Source organism: Bufo bufo, chromosome 4 (genome assembly GCF_905171765.1).
Source record: "Bufo bufo chromosome 4, aBufBuf1.1, whole genome shotgun sequence".
NCBI classification, from domain to species: Eukaryota; Metazoa; Chordata; class Amphibia; order Anura; family Bufonidae; genus Bufo; species Bufo bufo.
The window spans coordinates 103046785-103065216 of record NC_053392.1 but is presented as its reverse complement, the minus strand read 5'-3'; the positions used below and the strand labels follow the sequence as shown (position 1 = coordinate 103065216).

Here is an 18432-nt window from a genome sequence, read left to right as displayed (position 1 = left end):
GATAGTGCGTCAGTACAAAAACACCCCTTTATATTGTGCGCTAGTACAAAAAAATCCCCCCTTCCTTTTAGATCAGACCCCCATATAAAACCCTAAAAGAGATCCCCCATCTCAGACCAAACCCCCTTTAGACCTCTGTCATACCCGATATAAGACCCCAGTTTTAGACCTCAGAACAAACCCCCATTAGACTTCCATGTAAGACCCCGACCCAATATCAGACCTCAGATAAGACCCCTATTAGGCCTCCAGTCCCCCATATCAGACCTCTAGACCGCCATTAGACCTCCAGACTCCCACTAGACCTCCAGACCTCCATATCTGACCTGCATTGGACCTCCAGACCCCCATATCTGACCCCCATTAGACCTCCAGACCCTCAATCAGACCTCCAGACCCCCAATCAGACTACCATTTACCTCTAGACCCCCAATCAGACCCTCATTAGACCCCCAGTCAGACCTCCAGACCCCCCCATAGACCTCTCCAGACCCCCCATTAGACCTCCATATCAGACTGTAAAATAATAAAGTAACGTACCTCTCCTGCCGCCACTCTCCCTGTCCTGGCTGTCTTCTCTTCTCAGGGCCCGCGCTGCAGTCACCTGTCCTCCTGCAGCGTCAGGTCAGAGTGCGCTCTGTACGTCCTGACGCTGCAGGCAGCCAGGACACAGCAGCGCGGGCCCTGGGAAGAGCGAGCAGGAGGAGGGGTAAGTACTTTACAGCGCTTCTCTCCCCCTCCTCCTGCAGACTAGTGAGCACTTCCATTATGGAAGCGCTCGCTAGTATTCCCTTTATAAAATGCACTGGCAAAGGGTGAAGGCAACCAAGACCCCATGCATATGGCCACCAAGTGCGGTACTCATTTCCTTGTACTGACTCTATACTTGTTAATTGTTTTTCATGACTGATAGCTGATTTGTATCTGCTAAGGTATAAATGATTACTGTGGATATTACATTTATCGCACCCTGCCTTTATTCTCTTTTCTGATTACATGCGTTATCAGGGGCGTGCACATTGTAGCGGTGCCCACCATAACGGTTACTTTGGTACTATGTAATATCACACAGTGTCTCCCGCCTGTTGTAATCGCATTACACAGTGTGAACAGCCGTGTTATCTGCTGCACGTAAAATTGTTTGTGACCTTGGAAGCAAAATTGGCTTTAACAGTGACTTTTTGTGTCATCCATCAAAATCACATACAAAAAGTAACAAGACTCGGCCACGCGTTTCATTATCTAAGCATCTGGTCAGCAATTACATTAGAACGGCAGCAAAGATTGCGCGGTATCTTGTTACAATTATCTCAGAACAATAATGAAGCTAAATGGTCCTGCACCCGCCTCTATAGAACAAGATTTTACAGGAAATGGGTGCATTGATTTTCTGATAGATCGGCCCCGAAATTAATTAATATTCGCCATGTACATTATTATATTGTGTATTGATGGGATTTTCATTTAATGCACTTTTCAAGGAGCCAGGGCAAATCTAAGGCCACATAGAAATGAGATCTTTTTTTTTTTTTTAATTAGAAGGAAAAGCAATATTTTAATACAATGGATGCAATGTAATGTTATTATGGCGGTACATTTCATTCATTTAGTAAAGAAAGCCTTTCAGAGGAGGATAAAAGGGAAGCGCCGCATTACTGTGTCACAACAGAGATTTATGACTCTTACAGTGATCATTCCTCCCATATTGTAATCTTAAAGGAGAATGACTAAAAGCAGTTTCACACGAACGATACGGGTTGGCTCTGGATGCGTTCAGTGAAACTCGCACCACTTTGTACGCAAGTGCAGTCTGTTTTGTCTGCGATTGCGTTCAGTTCAGATTTTTCTGCGCGGGTGCAATGTGTTTTGATGCATTTTTCATACGAAAAAGAAATGAAGGTTTGCAAACAATATCTCTTAGCAACCATCAGTGAAAAACGCATTGCACCCGGACTGCATCCAGGTTACATCCGGATGAGATGCGTTTTTCACTGAAGCCGCATTCACTTCTAGGGGGCCAGGGCTGCGTGAAAAACGCTGAATATAGAACATGCTGCGATTCTCACGCAACGCAGAACTAATGTGTGAAAAAATGCTCATGTGCACAGACCCATTGAAATTAATGGGTCAGGATTTTGTCCGGGTGCTATGCATTCACTTCACACAACGCATCCGTGCAGAAGACTCGCTCGTGTGAAAGGGGCCTTACTTAAAGGGGTTTTCCAGGAATTTATAGTGGTAATTAGTGAAGAGCAGCATAGGAAAAATAATTTTTGGCGATTTCATATTTTTTCTCAAAATATTCACAATAAATTCTCAAATTCTAGAATTCGTCATTATTTTCGCAATTGCACAAATCGGCACTAATGATGCGCATATTTTTAGCGCACTACATGCAACTTCAGATTTTATCAGGTCTGAGTAGATATTACTGATTGGTGCACTGAGTTTTGTTGTAACATCACAGCACTATGTCTGTAGCTTGTACAGTGCTGCCCATAATTATTCATACCCCTGGCACATTTTGACTTAAAGTTCTTTTATTCAACCAGCAAGTAAATTTTTGACGGGAAATGACATAGATGTCTCCCAAAAGATAATAAGACGATGTACAAGAGGCATTATTGTGGGGGAAAAAAACATTTCTCAGCTTTTCTTTACATTTGAGCAAAAAGTGTCCAGTCCAAAATTATTCCTACCCTTCACAAACTGTCACAGTCTGTGGGAAAATCTAAAGTTCTATACCATTCCAAATAGTCCAAGCTGTTCTAATTACTCTGATTAATTGGGAACAGCTGTTTTAATCAACTCAACAGGTGAAAAACAGCAACTCTCTGCAGTTGCTTTGTGGACAGTCATGGCTAAGACAAAGGAGCTCAGTGAGGACCTGCAGCTGCGCATTGTGGCTGCTCACAAGTCAGGAAAGGGCTACAAGGCCATTTCTAAATGTTCTCAAGTTCCAGTGGCTACAGTGCAAAGTATTATTAAAAAATACAAGATGTGCCACACTGTGGAAAATCTCAGAGGACGCGGTCAGGAGCCAAAAGTGACACCTGTGCTGGCCAGGAGGATAGTTAGAGAGGTGAAAAAGAATCCTAGTATCACCACCAAGGCTATCCTGGTGAATCTGGGCTCTGCTGGTGACAATGTCTCAAGGCAGACAATCCAACGGACATTGCACACTGCTGGGTTCCACAGATGCAGACCAAGGAGGACGCCACTTCTCCAGATAAGGCACACAAAAGCTTGCTTGGCCTTTGCAAAAGCTCATCTGGACAAAGAAGAATACTTCTGGTCTTCTGTGTTATGGTCAGATGAAACAAAAACTTTATTGTTTGGTCACAATGACCTTCATTTGGCATAAAAAAGGAGAAGCCTTCAACCCAAAGAACACCATCCCCACTGTCAAACATGGTGGTGGGAACCTAATGCTTTGGGGGTGTTTTTCAGCCAATGGAACAGGGAACCTAATCACAGTAAACGGCACAATGAAAAAAGAGCAATAAATGAGGATTCTCAACGACAACATCAGGCAGTCTGCAGAGAAACTTGGCCTTGGGCACCAGTGGACATTTTAGCATGACAATGACCCAAAACACACAGCAAAAGTGGCGAAGAAATGGTAAGCAGACAACAACATTAACGTTTTGGAGTGGCCCAGCCAGAGTCCAGACTTAAATCCAATTGAGAATCTGTGGAGGGAGCTAAAGATAATGGTGACGCAAGAAGATCCTCCAACCTGAAAGATTTGGAGCTCATTGCTAAAGATAAATGGGCAAAAATACCTGTGGAGACATGCAAAAAGCTGGTCTGCAATTATAGGAAGCGTTTGATTGCTGTAATAGCCAATAAAGGCTTTTCTATTGATTATTGAGAAGGGTATGAATAATTTTGGACTGGACACTTTTTGCTCAAATGTAAATAAAAGCTGAGAAATGTTTTTTTCCCCACAATAATGCCTCTTGTACATCGTCTTATTATCTTTTAGGAGACACCTATGTCATTTCCCGTCAAAAAATTACTTGCTGGTTGAATAAAAGTAACTTTAGGGGTCCATTCACACGTCCGTGTGTGTTTTGCGTATCCGTGGATCCGCAAAACACGGACATCGGCGATGTGCGTTCCGCATTTTGCGGACCGCACATCGCCGGCACTTAATAGAAAATGCCTATTCTTGACAAGAATAGGACATGTTCTATTTTTTCCGGGAACGGAATTGCGGACCCGGAAGTGCGGGTCCGCAACTCCGTATCTGGGCAGCACATCGTGCTGCCCCATAGAAATGAATGGGTCCGCAATTCCGTTCCACAAAATGTGGAACGAAATTGCAGACATGTGAATGGACCCTAAGTCAAAATTTGCCAGGGGTATGAATAATTATGGGCAGCACTGTTTGTATGTATAGACAGCAGAGAAACAGTAATTCCTATCACACTACCTAACACCCTGCACTGGAACCAGCTACACTATATCACTATCTAACTATCTGTATTATATATATATATGAGCTAACTAACTATCTAATGTAATTGGATAAGGATCCAGATGGAAGCACAGAGCACAGCAATGTCACTGCTCTCTCTCTCAGAACTGCAAAAAAACAGCAGGAAATGGCTGCCGGGGAGGTTCTTATATAGTAAGGGGTAGGCAACTTTCCTATTGGTTACTAGGGATGTTGCTAAGCTCAGACAAAGACATTGCAGCCTTCTCATTGGCCCACAAGCAAGAAGCAGTGAGGGTGCTGATGGAAAAAAAAAATTGAATATTCGCGATTACGAATATATAGCACTATATTCTACATCTTCGCGAATTCTGAAAGTGACGATATTCGCGATTAGAATATTCGTGATCAACATTAGTATTAATCTAGCCTGTGCTTAGTACTGACACATCCTGAACTCAAATATATGGGCACGCCCCTACAGGGCTAGTGCCCCTTGTTTTGTTGATCATCTAGGTCCTGATGGTTGGATCCCCACTGATCACAAAGTGCTGGTCTATCTTAAGGAGGAGTTGTCAGACATGTCTTGTAAAGAAAAACTTGCAATGCCTACAATATACTTCTGCAGTATCTTCTCTTGGAAACTTTTTTCAGAGATCTGTGTTGTGCTGTTCCTCTGTTCTGAGTGAGTTGACGAGGGGGTAGTGCTGTTCCTCCTGTTAATAGGGTGTCTCCCTGCATAGTCTGATACTGTCAGCGCTGATTAGACAGTGCCAGTGTGTGTAATGACATACCCTATAGGCAGAAAAGATGCTCCAGGATTTTATTTTATTAGTATATACTAAAACAAACATCAGGAAATAGGACAGGTTCTCATTAAAGGCTTTGTCCAAAAATCATTAATTACCTAGGGCAACCTTTAAAAAAAAAAAAAAAAAAGATATTCTCACCCATTTCTCCAGCACCAGTCCAGTATTACTGCCTCGGTTTGTTTACAAACAGCAGTGACGTGACTGGATATGGCATGCGTGCGCTGCAGCCAATCACTGTGCTTAGTGGCTTACAGCGGCGGGAATACCAAACTGGCACCCCGCTGGCCAGCATGGGAGAAAGGTTAGGGATAAAGTTGTGGAGAAGTGTAAAGCAGGGTTGGGTTATAAAAAAATATCTTAAGCTCTGAACATCTCATTGAGCTCTGTTTAATCCATCATCCAAAAATAGAAGGAGTATGGCACAACTGCAAACCTACCAAGACATGGCTGTCCACCTAAACTGACAGCCAGACAAGAAGAGCACTAATTAGAGAAGCAGCCAAGAGGAACATGGTCACTGTGGAGGAGCTGCAGAGATCCACAGCTCAGGTGAGAATCTCTCCACAGGACATCTATTTTATGGCCTTTGTGCAAGAGTGGTAAGAAGAAAGCCATTTTTGAAAGCAAGCCATAAGATGCCCAGTTTGCAGTTTGGCACAAGCCATGTAGGTGAGACAGCTAATCCCTCCGGCTGATGTTAAAAACTGAGAAATTAGCCAATGTATTCCAGTCAGGAACACATCGGAGCCCTTTTGCACCACCGTCAAGGTATCTCAGTGTGGCATGGGTTCCTACCACTAGACTACCTATGGTGTGTGAATACGGTCTGAAAGGTGCCAAGATCCAACTCGCAGCCAAGCTCCCACATACCTCCATAGTGAGGTCACTCATGCAGTGGGAGAGATGATAAGGCTGCCTAGTGGTAGGACCCATACCACACTGAGATACCTTAACGGCGGTGCAAAAGGGCTCTGATGTGTTCCTGACTGGAATACATTGGCTAAAGTCTCCGTTTTTAACATCAGCCAGTGTTGTCAGTTGCATATCTTTGTGGTGCACCTTTTGCAGTGATTTATTACATAAAAAACAAATAAAACACATTTAAGTTTGTGGGTGTAACGTGAAAAAATGTGGAAAAGTTCAAGAGGTATGAATACTTTTTCAAGGCACTTTATATGGTTATATCAATTAACTATAATAAAAAAGACGTCTCCTTTTTTCGGACCAGGATATTGCTGTACAATAAAACTCCATTCTTCCAGTAAGCCCTTCCCTGTATTCCGTGCCGAAACAATGTTACCCCCCGATACCTAACGGCACATTACACTTTACAGAAGATCTCTTTATGGCCACATTACTTGTTAAATGATCAGGAAAGCACCCAGGAGAAGATATCAATTACCGGCAGAGACACAGATGGATCCTGGTTACTACTAAATTATATCAGTTTGATCCGCACGATTAAGAAACGTCCCCGGGGAAACTTTAACCCACAGCACCATTTCCATTTGATATAAACTTTAAATTACGGATGACGCCTTCCAGCTGCAGGCTGACCTTCCCTTACAGTCCTCAGCCAAGGAGAACGCAGAAGCAAATGGGCCGTAATTAACGAAAATACAAGGCAAGGAGACAACAGAAGCAGAACACCAGGTAATGCTGATTATGATACAATTTAGAACCGCAAACAAAAGGAAAGGATCTGGGAAAACAAAATCTGAAATCGTGTGTATGTTGATGAAGGGAATTTCCACGTATGGGCTCCCTACTACCCGCATCTCGGGCAGGGCCCACACTGTATGACATCCTGTGTGGTATCTTCTGTTGGGTCTCCATATGGGGACATACTGTTCCTAATAATAAGCCCCATAAACAGGAGCGTAGCTATAGTAGACGCAGGGGAAGCAGCTGCTATGGGGCCCAAACTCAGAAGGGGCCCATCCAGGAGGAGGACTGAAAGATTTTATGGTCAGGGGCCCCCTAATAGTATTATACAATGACAGTATATACAGTGACATGACATACATTATATACGTGTAGGAAACGGACGGAGTGGCTTGCCTGGGAGGAGCGGGTAGAAGGGGGGATGCTGTTCAAAAATTTTCTGTAGGGCCCAGTCAGTTTTAGTTACGCCACCACCCAGAGAGAATAGTGCCCGAATAACAGTGCCATAGGTAGACCAAATAGCAGTTTCTTAGAGTTGCATAAATAAAAATCCTATACCGTGTTGAAATCACCACGGACAGCAAAAACAATATACTGCCAGTGCCTACATAGCAGTGCCACAAAAGGTAAATAACACCATACAGCGCTAATATAAGACCGTCATACAGTGTTAGTACTGTATAATATTGCCACGCTGTGCGAAATACCACCATACCCTGGCCACTATACAGTGCTAATATAAGACCGTGATACAGTGTTAGTACTGTATAATATTGCCACGCTGTGCGAAATACCACCATACCCTGGCCACTATACAGTGCTAATATAAGACCATACAGCGCTAAAAAAATACCACCATACCAAGGAAATATAACATCACCATACAGCGGTAAAATAACACCATACGGTGCTAAAATAATACTACCAAACAGTGTTAATATAAGACAATCATACAGTGATGATACTGTAGAATACCGCCACACTTTTCTAAATTAATACCACCATATCCTGACCTGATGACAAGCCCACACATAATAACACAGCTAAAACAACTATACAACACAGCTAATACAGTATCTATTTAAAATTGCTGAAATTCATGGTCGTCATAAGTCTTGGGACATCTGCAGCGTTGCTGATGAGTGCTGTGTGACCTGCACAGAACATACACACCAAAGGCTGGTCCTGAAGTATCGGTAGTACCTTTCAGAAGGTGGAAACCCTATTAAAACAACCCTCAGTATGATACACCTCACAGCCCCAGCTCTATGAGGTTGTTTAAAATAGTATTTTTTAAAGCAGGGTATTTGATAGGAATGGTATGTACCCCAATTGCTGGGTATCTGTGCCCCAAGTGAAGGAAATCCGATATACAACCTGATTAAGGCCTCACACACACACACACACACACACACACACACACACACACACGCGTGTCTGGGATCTGGATAACATGAATCCTACAGATCGTGCATTTCATGCAGTGTCCCATCGCAAGCCAAACAATGGACCTAATTCTCCTCTAGAAGCAGTGAATTAATAATATAGGCGCATCTGTGCTTACTACCGGTGCACCGGAGCGGAAGATGCCAGTCTCTGCAATGACGGCCATTTTGGATGGTACTTAGATTACTCAGAAACAGAGTAAAAGAAATCCTGAATAGAATTAGTAATCTGACCGATCATTTTTTCTAATATTATACAACCCCTATAACTCTTTTAAATGATTAATATAGAAAAAGGCTCTGAATGTATGAATAAATACCCCACAAGTGCCGGGTTTTGGCCTGATGCTCATTTTCCTTTTATATGACCTTTGAGTCAATTCCTCACCCTCATCTTAGTTAAAGGGACAGCTTATACAGTATGTGAATATTCTATGTATTATTATTATTTTTTATAATTTTCTAGATATAATTTTTGAAGTCACTCCATGTGTCCTACTTCCTGTCCTGGCTCTAACTTCCTCCCTTAGCACAGCAGACCGCCTCATTGACTTTCTCAGACTGTTCACTGCGACCAGAGAGGGAAGGGGTGAGGGACTACATTACAGCATCACACTGATAAGTGCAGTGCTCTTCTGTTTTATCTAGGCCTATGAAGAGAACATTACAGCTGTCATCCCAATTCCACAATCTACTATTGTACTAGTAGATAACATAATTCCCTCACAGCAATAGTAAACTGACCATCGGTTTCCTATCTATATAGCAGATTTATCTCAATACTTTGTTTTTATTTTTAAAAAGTTTGAATTGTATAGTACTGCCAAAATGAAAAAAGAACAGCTAAATATTCTTAGAAAAAAATTGTTTTCTATGAATATTGGTTGCGAGGTGCTGTAGTTCCATATTCTCCTATGTTTCCATCTATTTTAAGGCTTATGCAGCAATCCACATCAAGCAACTTTGATTTTGCTGTGTGCACTGCTCAGGATCCATTGTTTGAGAAGTTTCTTAGTCTATAATTTTCTCCTCATCCATGAAATACAGTTATTTTGCACTCCAACTCGCAAATTAACGTTAAATGCACATATATTACATTCATTAGGTGAATGTCAGCCATTTGGTATCTGCCGCCTGTTATTGTGTGAGCTCGGCTGCACATGCAGGGAGTAATTGTCCCGTCATGTCACCCTCACCTGAACACAATGCACAAGACACTGGACGCCGGCTGTCGTGTTAACGCTACCTTAATCCTAAATCGGAATCGCTGCCGGCAGCAGTCTGAGGCTTTGTGATTTCTCATTAAAGACGCAGTGGTAGCGATACATAAACTTTTACACCTTTGTTGGCCGCCGCCAGCTGTATGTCATAGCGGAAATATAATAATCTGCTGTTTTATAAATCAGCAAGCAATGGAGATGCGCGGTATTAAAAATGTCATAGGTACTGTTGACATACAGCTCCCATTATACACCATGGACTGATATCACCATTCAAATCACTAGAAACTCAGAAAACTGAAAGGTGGTCCTACAAAGTATTGACTCGGGGGGGGGGGGGGGGGGGCGGAATACAAATGCACACCACACTTTTCAGATTTTTATTTACTACAAGTTTTGAAAACCATGTATCATTTTCATTTCACTTCAAACATACTTGCTACTTTGTGTTGGTCTATCACATAAAATCCCAATTAAAGGGAACCCGTCATCAACTTTATACTGACCGTACTGAGGGCAGCATAAAGTAGTAACAGAAATGCTGATGTCAGCGGTCTGTCACTCATCAGCTAAAAGTAAGTGGTTACCGAGAACCAGCATCATAAATCATTGCAGCCCAGGCCTTGAAAAGAGTCAAATCTACCTGAGAAGAGTCATGGTTATTCGTAATCTCCTGCTCATCTGCTGATGATTGGCAGTTCTCTCCTAGGGAATAAGGGAGAAGACTAGGTAGAAGCCTGTCAGTCATCAGCAGGTGGGCAGGAGAGCAGGAATCCATGAATAACCAGGACTCTTCTCAGGTAGATGTGACTCTTTTCAAGGCCTGGGCTGCAATGATTATGATGCTGGTTCTCGGCAACCACTTACTTTTAGCTCATGAGTGACAGACCACTGAAATCAGCATTTCAGTCACTATTTTATATTGCCCTCAGTGAGATCAGCATAAAGTTGATGACAGGTTCCCTTGAAATGCATGTAAGATTGTGGGTGTCACGTGAAAAAACATGGAAAAATTCAAGGGGTATGAATACTTTTTCAAGGTACTGTATATCCCCACAGATTATAGCTGATAGTTGAGGGTCCAAGCAGCAGGTCTTCCTGTGACCACCTCATGGTTGGAGAACCCTTTGAAGAAAAAGTATTTGTCCAATGCAGAAAACCCTTTAAAAGGGGTTATCAGAGACTAAATCAGACCTCCTGACATGGCCTACCCGCATCGGTGATGATCCTCACCTGGTCTCCGACACTGGATTCAGTTTGTGTGGCTGCCGGACTGGCACTTGAGCTCCAGCTCTTCGCCAATATGGGGGGAATTGACTGCTGCAACCAATTACAAGCCACAGTCTGGACCTGCTCCCCTTGGGTCATGCGTGTCTCTCTATCGATAGAGTCCGATATCAGCGCAAAGGGGAGTGGAAGCAGCAGTAGCGGAGCCACACAGACTGAATCCAGTGGCGTAGATTAGGTATCACCACCACCGCGGGTTGGCCACGCCTGGGGGGGTCTTGGTTTTGTCTTGGATAACCCCTTACACATAAGCTGACTTGTTTTTGTGTTAATTTCTATTCTGCTGTGTTAGCGATATCTGCTTCTGCTCAGTTATAGGTCTTAGTTGCCTTGGGTGACAACCTTCATCACCCAACTTTCAAAAACTTCTGAACTTGTATATTTCACTAACAGAAACATATCTCCAATGGGGTGGATGACAAACCTGATGCTGTCTATATGAGCTGCCAACCACTTAGACAAAGACATGTATGACAACTACTATCAATAATAACTAAATCAAACAATTCAATGATCTGTATGTGAATTTATAATAATATGTGCCTAAGTGACTGAATCCTTGTGTAGCTAATGTACAAATAAAATATCAAATGGAAGTGACGAAGCAGAGGCAGAGATAGCAAAAAAAATGTTTTAATCAAATGGAAACATTCTGATTCAGAGCAGTACAAAAATCACATACAATTATAAATCTTGTACACCGGAAACAGGGAGGTATCACTTCTCATCGAAGCCCCAGACTTTGTCCGCAACCTTACATCTACCCTAAATACCCAGACATAAACGTGCAAAGAACTGTAACATGGTGACGTCCTGTATACTGCTGCAGCTGGCCTCAGGGCTGTATGACACAAGAACACTGAGGCCACTGATTGACTGCAGTGGTATACAGGAGGTCACAGCTGCAGCCACAACAACAAATCACTTGCTGCAGCCCGGGGAAAAAAAGGACAGGGTGGCGATGCTGGATCGGAGCAGGCACAGGAAGTAAAAACACAATTCAGTAGACCCCCTTAACCTAACAGAGTCCTCTGTTGGTTGATATATGATGGTATACTGCAAAAAAACAAAGTATGGAATGGCAGACTATGCTATCTTCGAGGCATTCCGTTATTTATCCGGTCATAATAGAAGTCTATGGCCTTCATAACCGATCCATCCCATTTCCATAACGGAAACGGAAGAGGACTCCCCTGCATAATGGAAACAGGACGAATCCGTTTGCAGCCCATAGACTTCTATTATGACGGAATAAATAACGGATTGCCTCTAAAGGCATTCCGTTATGCATTCCGTCATGGAATTGCGTTATGGTCCGTGGTAACGGAATCCATAACGCAATTCTGCTTTTACCACCAAACGAAGCGTGAACGAAAATATGAAATTCGCTCATCTCTAATCACAGGCCTCCGGCAGTGGTATACAGGAGTGTGCAAATGTTTTAGGCGTTTGTGGAACACAGTTTTTAAGCAAGGAGGTTGCTCCAAACATCTTGAAGAACTAACCACAGATCTTCTGTGGAGGTAGGCTTGCTCAAATCCTTCTGTCTCTTCATGTGATCCCAGTAAGACTTGATGATTTTAAGATCAGGACTCTGTGGGGGTCAGATCATCATTTTCAGGACCCCTTGTTCTTCTTTACACTGAAGATAGTTCTTAATGACATTGTCTGTATATTTGGGGTTGCAATCCTGTTGCAGAATAAATTTGGAGACAATCAGACGTCTCCCTGATGGTACTGCATGATGGTTAAGTATATGCCTGTATTTGGGCCAAGAAAACTTTGTGCAGCAGATGAAAGAGACAGCGTGCTTATTTCCCTTTGAACTCGTAAGCTGCCCAGCTGTGCCATCAGCTCACAACTGTCAGAAACTAATGGGACCCAGGGACACCCATCTGCCTAGTAGTGGTCTTCACGAAGAACTGTGGCCAAAAAGCCATACCTTTAATGTGGAAACAAGGCCAAGAGACACAACTATGCACAAAAACATTGGAACTAATGTGCAGAAAAGTGGCAGCAGGTGCTCTCGACTGAGGAGTCAAAATGTGAAGTATGTGGCTGTAACAGAAAGCAGTTGGTTCTCCGAAGGGCTGAGCAGCCATACAACAATGAGTGTCTGCAGGCAACAGTGAGGCAAGGTGGAGGTTCCTTGCAAGTTTGGGGCTGCATTTCAGCAAATGGAATTGGGGTTTTGGTCAAGATTAATGGTGTCCTCAATGCCCAGATACTTCAGTCTGATTGGCTCCAAATTTATTCTGCAGCAGGACAACGATCCAAAACATACAGCCAACGTCATTAAGAACTATCTTCAGTGTAAAGAAGTACAGGGATGCTGTACTGCTGTTCATGATTGCATGTCGCAATGTATCTTTGTATGCGGTATGTATACTGCAATTTGTGTTGTTCTCTTATGTTTGTAATTGATAATAATAATAAAATCTTATTGAACCATAAAGAAGTACAGGGAGTCCTGGAAGTGAAGATATGGCTCCAGAGTGTCCGGATAGCAACACTATCAAGTATGTCTTGGATTACATGAAGAGACAGAAGGATTTGATCTGTGGCTAGTTCTCCAAAATGTTTAGAACAACCTCCTTGCAGAGTTCCTTCAACAAATGTATGCAAGCGTACCTACCGTAGAAGAAGTTATGTTGTTCTGAAGGCAAAGGTGGTCACAGCAAATATTGATTTGATTTACATTTCTCTTTTGTTCATTCACATTGCATTTTATTAATTGGTCAAAAATAAGCGATTAACATAACTGTTTTTGAAAGCAATCTTACTTTGAGCTTTTCTCAGCATATATGTGAAATGGGGGCCATTATTGTGATGTGAACAGAGCCTAATCGTTAGGCCATTTCTGCCCTGAAACGCGTTGTTCGCATGTTTCTACAATACAGAGTATCCCTGTATACCTCCCTACTTCTGCCACATCTCTCCCCTGCATCAGGCAGTGCTGCCTATTCTATCACCGTATTTTCTAGATTGTCTACAGACCACTAAAAGCCATCTCTTTTACTACAGCTCACATTATTGGAAATGTTCACATTGCTTCTTGTACTGATACCCAATCCACGATAGCCACGTCTTGTATATAAGCAATAGGTACAGTACAGTGAATAGCGTGGGAGAGACACACATGATAAATTATGAACGGGCATTTTAGAAAATTCATCCTAAGTATTCTGAGGGAGTTGCAAATGCAATATAAAATACATTATCTGAGATCATAAAAAAGGGTCTGCAATTCTCGTAAATAGGACTGAGCTGCACTACCAGACACAGCCTATGGTCACGAGTGGTAATGTAAAGCGTTCTTCTAATCCTGGACAACCCCTTTAAATTCATGTATGTGGCCCCAATTAGACATGAGAATAAAATGAAAATATGGTGACTTACTGAAGATCTATATATACACACTCATACATACAGTATCCCTTTGGTGACCTCCTTACACTGCTTTTCCAGTATGGTGGAATCAGAAAACACCATGACAATCCTATACAATATATGGAATCCCTTTGTAAAAGGCTACAAAATCCTGGCCAAAACGTACAACATTTCTTCCAGTATGACAATGCTGAAAGCTACTTATATATAGTTATGCTTCATAGGGTGGAGGCAGGAATTAGGGGACCCCAATAGATATGCATGAGAGCACAACCAAGGAATCCACTTGGAACATCTGACATCATCCCTCAGAGTGACGCCCATTATCAGCATTCAATCTTACATTCTGGGGTCATCAAGTTGATGAACAAACAGGTCCATGTCCATACTACTGAGCATCACTGACAACAGTGTTCAGGCCGCTCAGTCTTGACACTGGTGGTGACCAAGCTGCCAGATGCCCACCTCAGTATTGAAGGCTATCTTTCCATTTAAAACCAATTTATTTTACGGTTAAAGGGAACCTAAAACGAAAAAGAAGCATGTGTGCAAATAGTATTAATTTAAACAAATTCTACTGTTTTGTGTCTACAGCTCCGATGCAGATCTGGGTGTCTCCGTGGTTATAAACTACCAGCAAACTCTGCTTAGTCTTATCCTGCAGTCTTGCTGCATTTCATCTGATCCCTAACTCTTAATGTGCATTTACGTAGCCTGAGAATTGGCCATGTGAATGTGTCGCCGATCACCTGATGAACGAACGAAACGCTTGTTCACCAGGTGATTCTGTCGTTGATGCAGGCACCACCAATCATGGCTTGTGGGCAGCAGATTGTGCTGTCTAAGGGTCCATTCACACATCCGTGTGTGTTTTGCGGATCCACGGATCCGCAAAACATGGACCACACATTGCCGGCACTAAGAGAATATGCCTATTCTTGTCCGGACAAGAATAGGACATGTTCTATTTTATTCAGGATCGGATTTGCGGACCCGGAAGTGCGGGCCCGCAATTCAGGATCAGGGCCGCACGTCGTGCGGCCCCATACAAAATGTATGGGTCCGCAATTCCGTTCCGCAAAATGCGGAATGGAATTGCGGATGTGTGAATGGAGCCTAAACAGCAATCTGATGCTTAGAAACAATGATTCTATATGAGGATGAGGGATCGCAATAGCCATCCCTCATCCTCATACAGTGAAGGAGATCGCTGCATGTAAATGCGTGGTCTTCTTCACTCAACGAGCAGCCGACTGTCAGGAAGCAACACTTCCTTCCTGAAAATCGGCTGCTCAGTCGGCCCGTGTAAATCCAGCTTTAGACAGTAGTAGTGGATGGATGGCGACAATACTGCAGGAACCGACTACACAAGGTGTGTTTGTAGTCTGTTACCATGGTGACACATACATGTAAACAGGAGTTGTAAATACAAAAATATATTTTTAATTAAGACTACATGCATAGATAGTTTCTTCAGTTTGTGTTTCAGATGCATTGAAGCAATAAAATAAATGGCTACGACGGTGGACACAGCGAATATTATTCACATTTGATACCCTTACCATTAGGGTCCATATAACACAGAGCCGCAAAACACGGACACTGGCCGCATGCACCCTGCATCACACTGCGGACCCATTGACTTCAATGGGTCAACGATCCGCATGTTGTAGACTCCAAAGCACACAGAAGCCCTTTATGTCCTATCTTTGGCCCCAACATGCGGATCATGGACCTATTGCAGTGAATGGGTGCACACGGCTACAAAATGGACATGGTCATGTGAATGGACCCTTAAGCTGCCTTTACATCTGCTTTGAACATACGGGAGGATATTTAATTTCCCTGCACATTTAGATAAAGGAGTTCATGTAAACACATTGTAACAGGTTTTAGTGGTTTAATTACTTAGTGGGTTTTGGGGAACAACTTTTGGTTTCCAACTATTTTTGGTTGTTTTTGTTTCCATCTTGTAGCATCTTTCAAACAAGGGTAAAAAAAAAAAAAAAGCATGGCCGTTTTCCCCAAGCGAAAAAATTGATAACCCAAAATATAAATACCCCAATACCACAAACCATTCAGCAGTTTCGCAGACATTCTGTAAAATCAATAAATGTAAAATTCCCAATAATCTCTCAATTTTTGTTTAAAAAAAATAGAAAAAAATCTTTTTGAGTCCATTTTCCTGCAGACATCTGTGAATCATAAATCATCATGGGGCTTGTGATCTGTAAAAACAAAAATATATAATATGAATATAAAATGTGACTGCAGTCTTTTACTTTATTGTAACCTAGGGAGACGTCACTGAATTGGCTGTTTGGGGTTGTGGCCAGGATCCAACTCGTGTTCCTGCTGCAGGATTTTCTACTTTATTTTTACTGGTGTCCATTCTTTTCTCTCACCTTCATCTATTAATTCTCCTTTGCCAAATACAGTTACCTCGAAAATCCCTATGCATGCTGACATGCCAGGACACAGTGCAGGGCTGGCACCAAGACACAGTGCCGAGCTGCAGCAGTGCCAGAGTGGTGCCTACGCCTGGGGGTTGTATCTGGGGTCTGTATTAATTTGGGCCTGATCTGGGCCTGTATAAATATGTGGTCTGATCTGGGGTATGTATGAATTAGGGGGCTGATCTAGGGTCTGTATAAATTTGTGGTCTGATCTGGGGTATGTATGAATTAGGGGGGCTGATCTAGGGTCAGTATAAATTTGGAGTCTCTTCTGGGGGTCTGTACAAATTTGGAGTCTCTTCTGGTATAATCATGGCTCTGTATAAATTTGGGGTGTGATCTGAGGTCTGTACAAATTTGGGGACTCACTTGGGGTTTAATCTGGCGTCTGAATGAATTTGTGGACTGATCTGAGGTCTGTATTAATTTTAGGGTCCGGGAGTCTGTATTAGTTTTAGGGGTATCATCTTGGGTCTGCATTTGGAAGCGGTTGTCCAGGCATGTGAAATTTATTTTTAAAAACTTGTTAGAATGCCACAAAAAAAAGGACTAGGGGAGCTCTTGACGTCATTCCCGGGAGTGGCCGGCTGAGATGAAGGTCGGGGTGATAAGTGTGATACACAAGTATTGTATCATATTTGAAATGCACATCGCCCATAAACTGGAAATTGTTTCTATGTGTGCCCCATATTCCCAACCGAGTTTGAGACCCCTGGTGTAGCACATGGTCAGCCATTTATTTGAATACGTTGTAAAGTTTTAGTAGCAGCTGCTTTCCTCAATGATAATGGTTGGTCAACAGGAGTTTCTTACGCCAGACCCCAAAGTCTCCAGCATAGCAAAGCTGCTGCTACCAAAACTTTACAGAGTTCTTAAATGAATGAGGTATATTAACTTTAAGACAAATGTCACTTTGATGACCCATGGCTTTCAGATATAATGCCTGCACTTCATGCTAACATGGATATTGGGATCCTTCTGTATCTGTGCAGCTTTGTACAATGCTTGCGGGTTGTGTTTTATACTGATGACCTATCTTCTGATCGGTGGGAGTCTGACACTCGGGACCCCTATCAGCCAGCTGTTTGAGAAGGCAGTAGCCCCGCAGCCTTCTCGCTGCTTTCCCTAGGCTAGTGACATCGGTCACATGGTCTAGAAATAGCTCAGCCCCATTGAAGTGAATGGGGCTGAGCTGCGATACCAAGCACAGCTGCTATACAATGTACAGTGCTGTGCTTGGTAAGCACGGAGAAGGCCATGGCACTCACAGGAGCGTCGGTGCCTTCTCCAACAGATGATCAGAGGGGGACCGAGGTGTCGGACCAGAGGATAGGTCATTAGTATTAAAATCTTGGAAAATAGGATTTTTTGTGCTTACCTGTAAAATTAATTTCTCGCGGAGTTCATTGGGGGACACAGAAGACTACGGGTACAGCTGCTGCTGCCACTAGGAGGCGACACTAAGCAAAAAAGTGTTAGCTCCTCCTCTCAGCTATATCCCTCCTGCAGACACTGAGTTAATCAATCAGTTTGTACAAAAGCAGTAGGAGCAGCCAGGAGAAGCCAACAGAACACAATTGTATGAAAGAGAGCTGGAGATGGGTCAGAACCAAAAACAGGTGGGACCCACCAAAAAGAACCAGCAATGAACTTACTGGGTGGGTGCTGTTTCCCCCAATGAACTCAGCGAGAAAAGGATTTTACAGGTAAGCACAA

At 42.9% G+C, this 18432-nt stretch overlaps 1 protein-coding gene and 1 long non-coding RNA gene across 5 annotated transcripts in view; both read right to left on the bottom strand.

Moving 5' to 3' along the window:
* Positions 1–1115: 1115 nt before the first annotated feature.
* On the bottom strand, positions 1116–12172 carry LOC120997510. The gene is made up of 3 exons (XR_005778187.1): positions 11612–12172; positions 1218–1221; positions 1116–1125 (listed from the first exon to the last, which is right to left on the bottom strand). It is a non-coding gene; the product is annotated as an uncharacterized LOC120997510 (long non-coding RNA).
* Positions 12173–15384: 3212 nt separating this feature from the next.
* Positions 15385–18432, bottom strand: part of UGGT1 (UDP-glucose glycoprotein glucosyltransferase 1) — a 119021-nt gene continuing 115973 nt past the window's right edge. For all 4 annotated transcript variants that reach the window (XM_040427582.1, XM_040427585.1, XM_040427583.1 and 1 more), the window contains one exon: positions 15385–16488. In XM_040427582.1, coding sequence (XP_040283516.1) covers positions 16463–16488 — 26 coding nt within the window. In that variant the 3' untranslated portion in view covers positions 15385–16462. The remainder of the gene's footprint in view (positions 16489–18432) is intronic.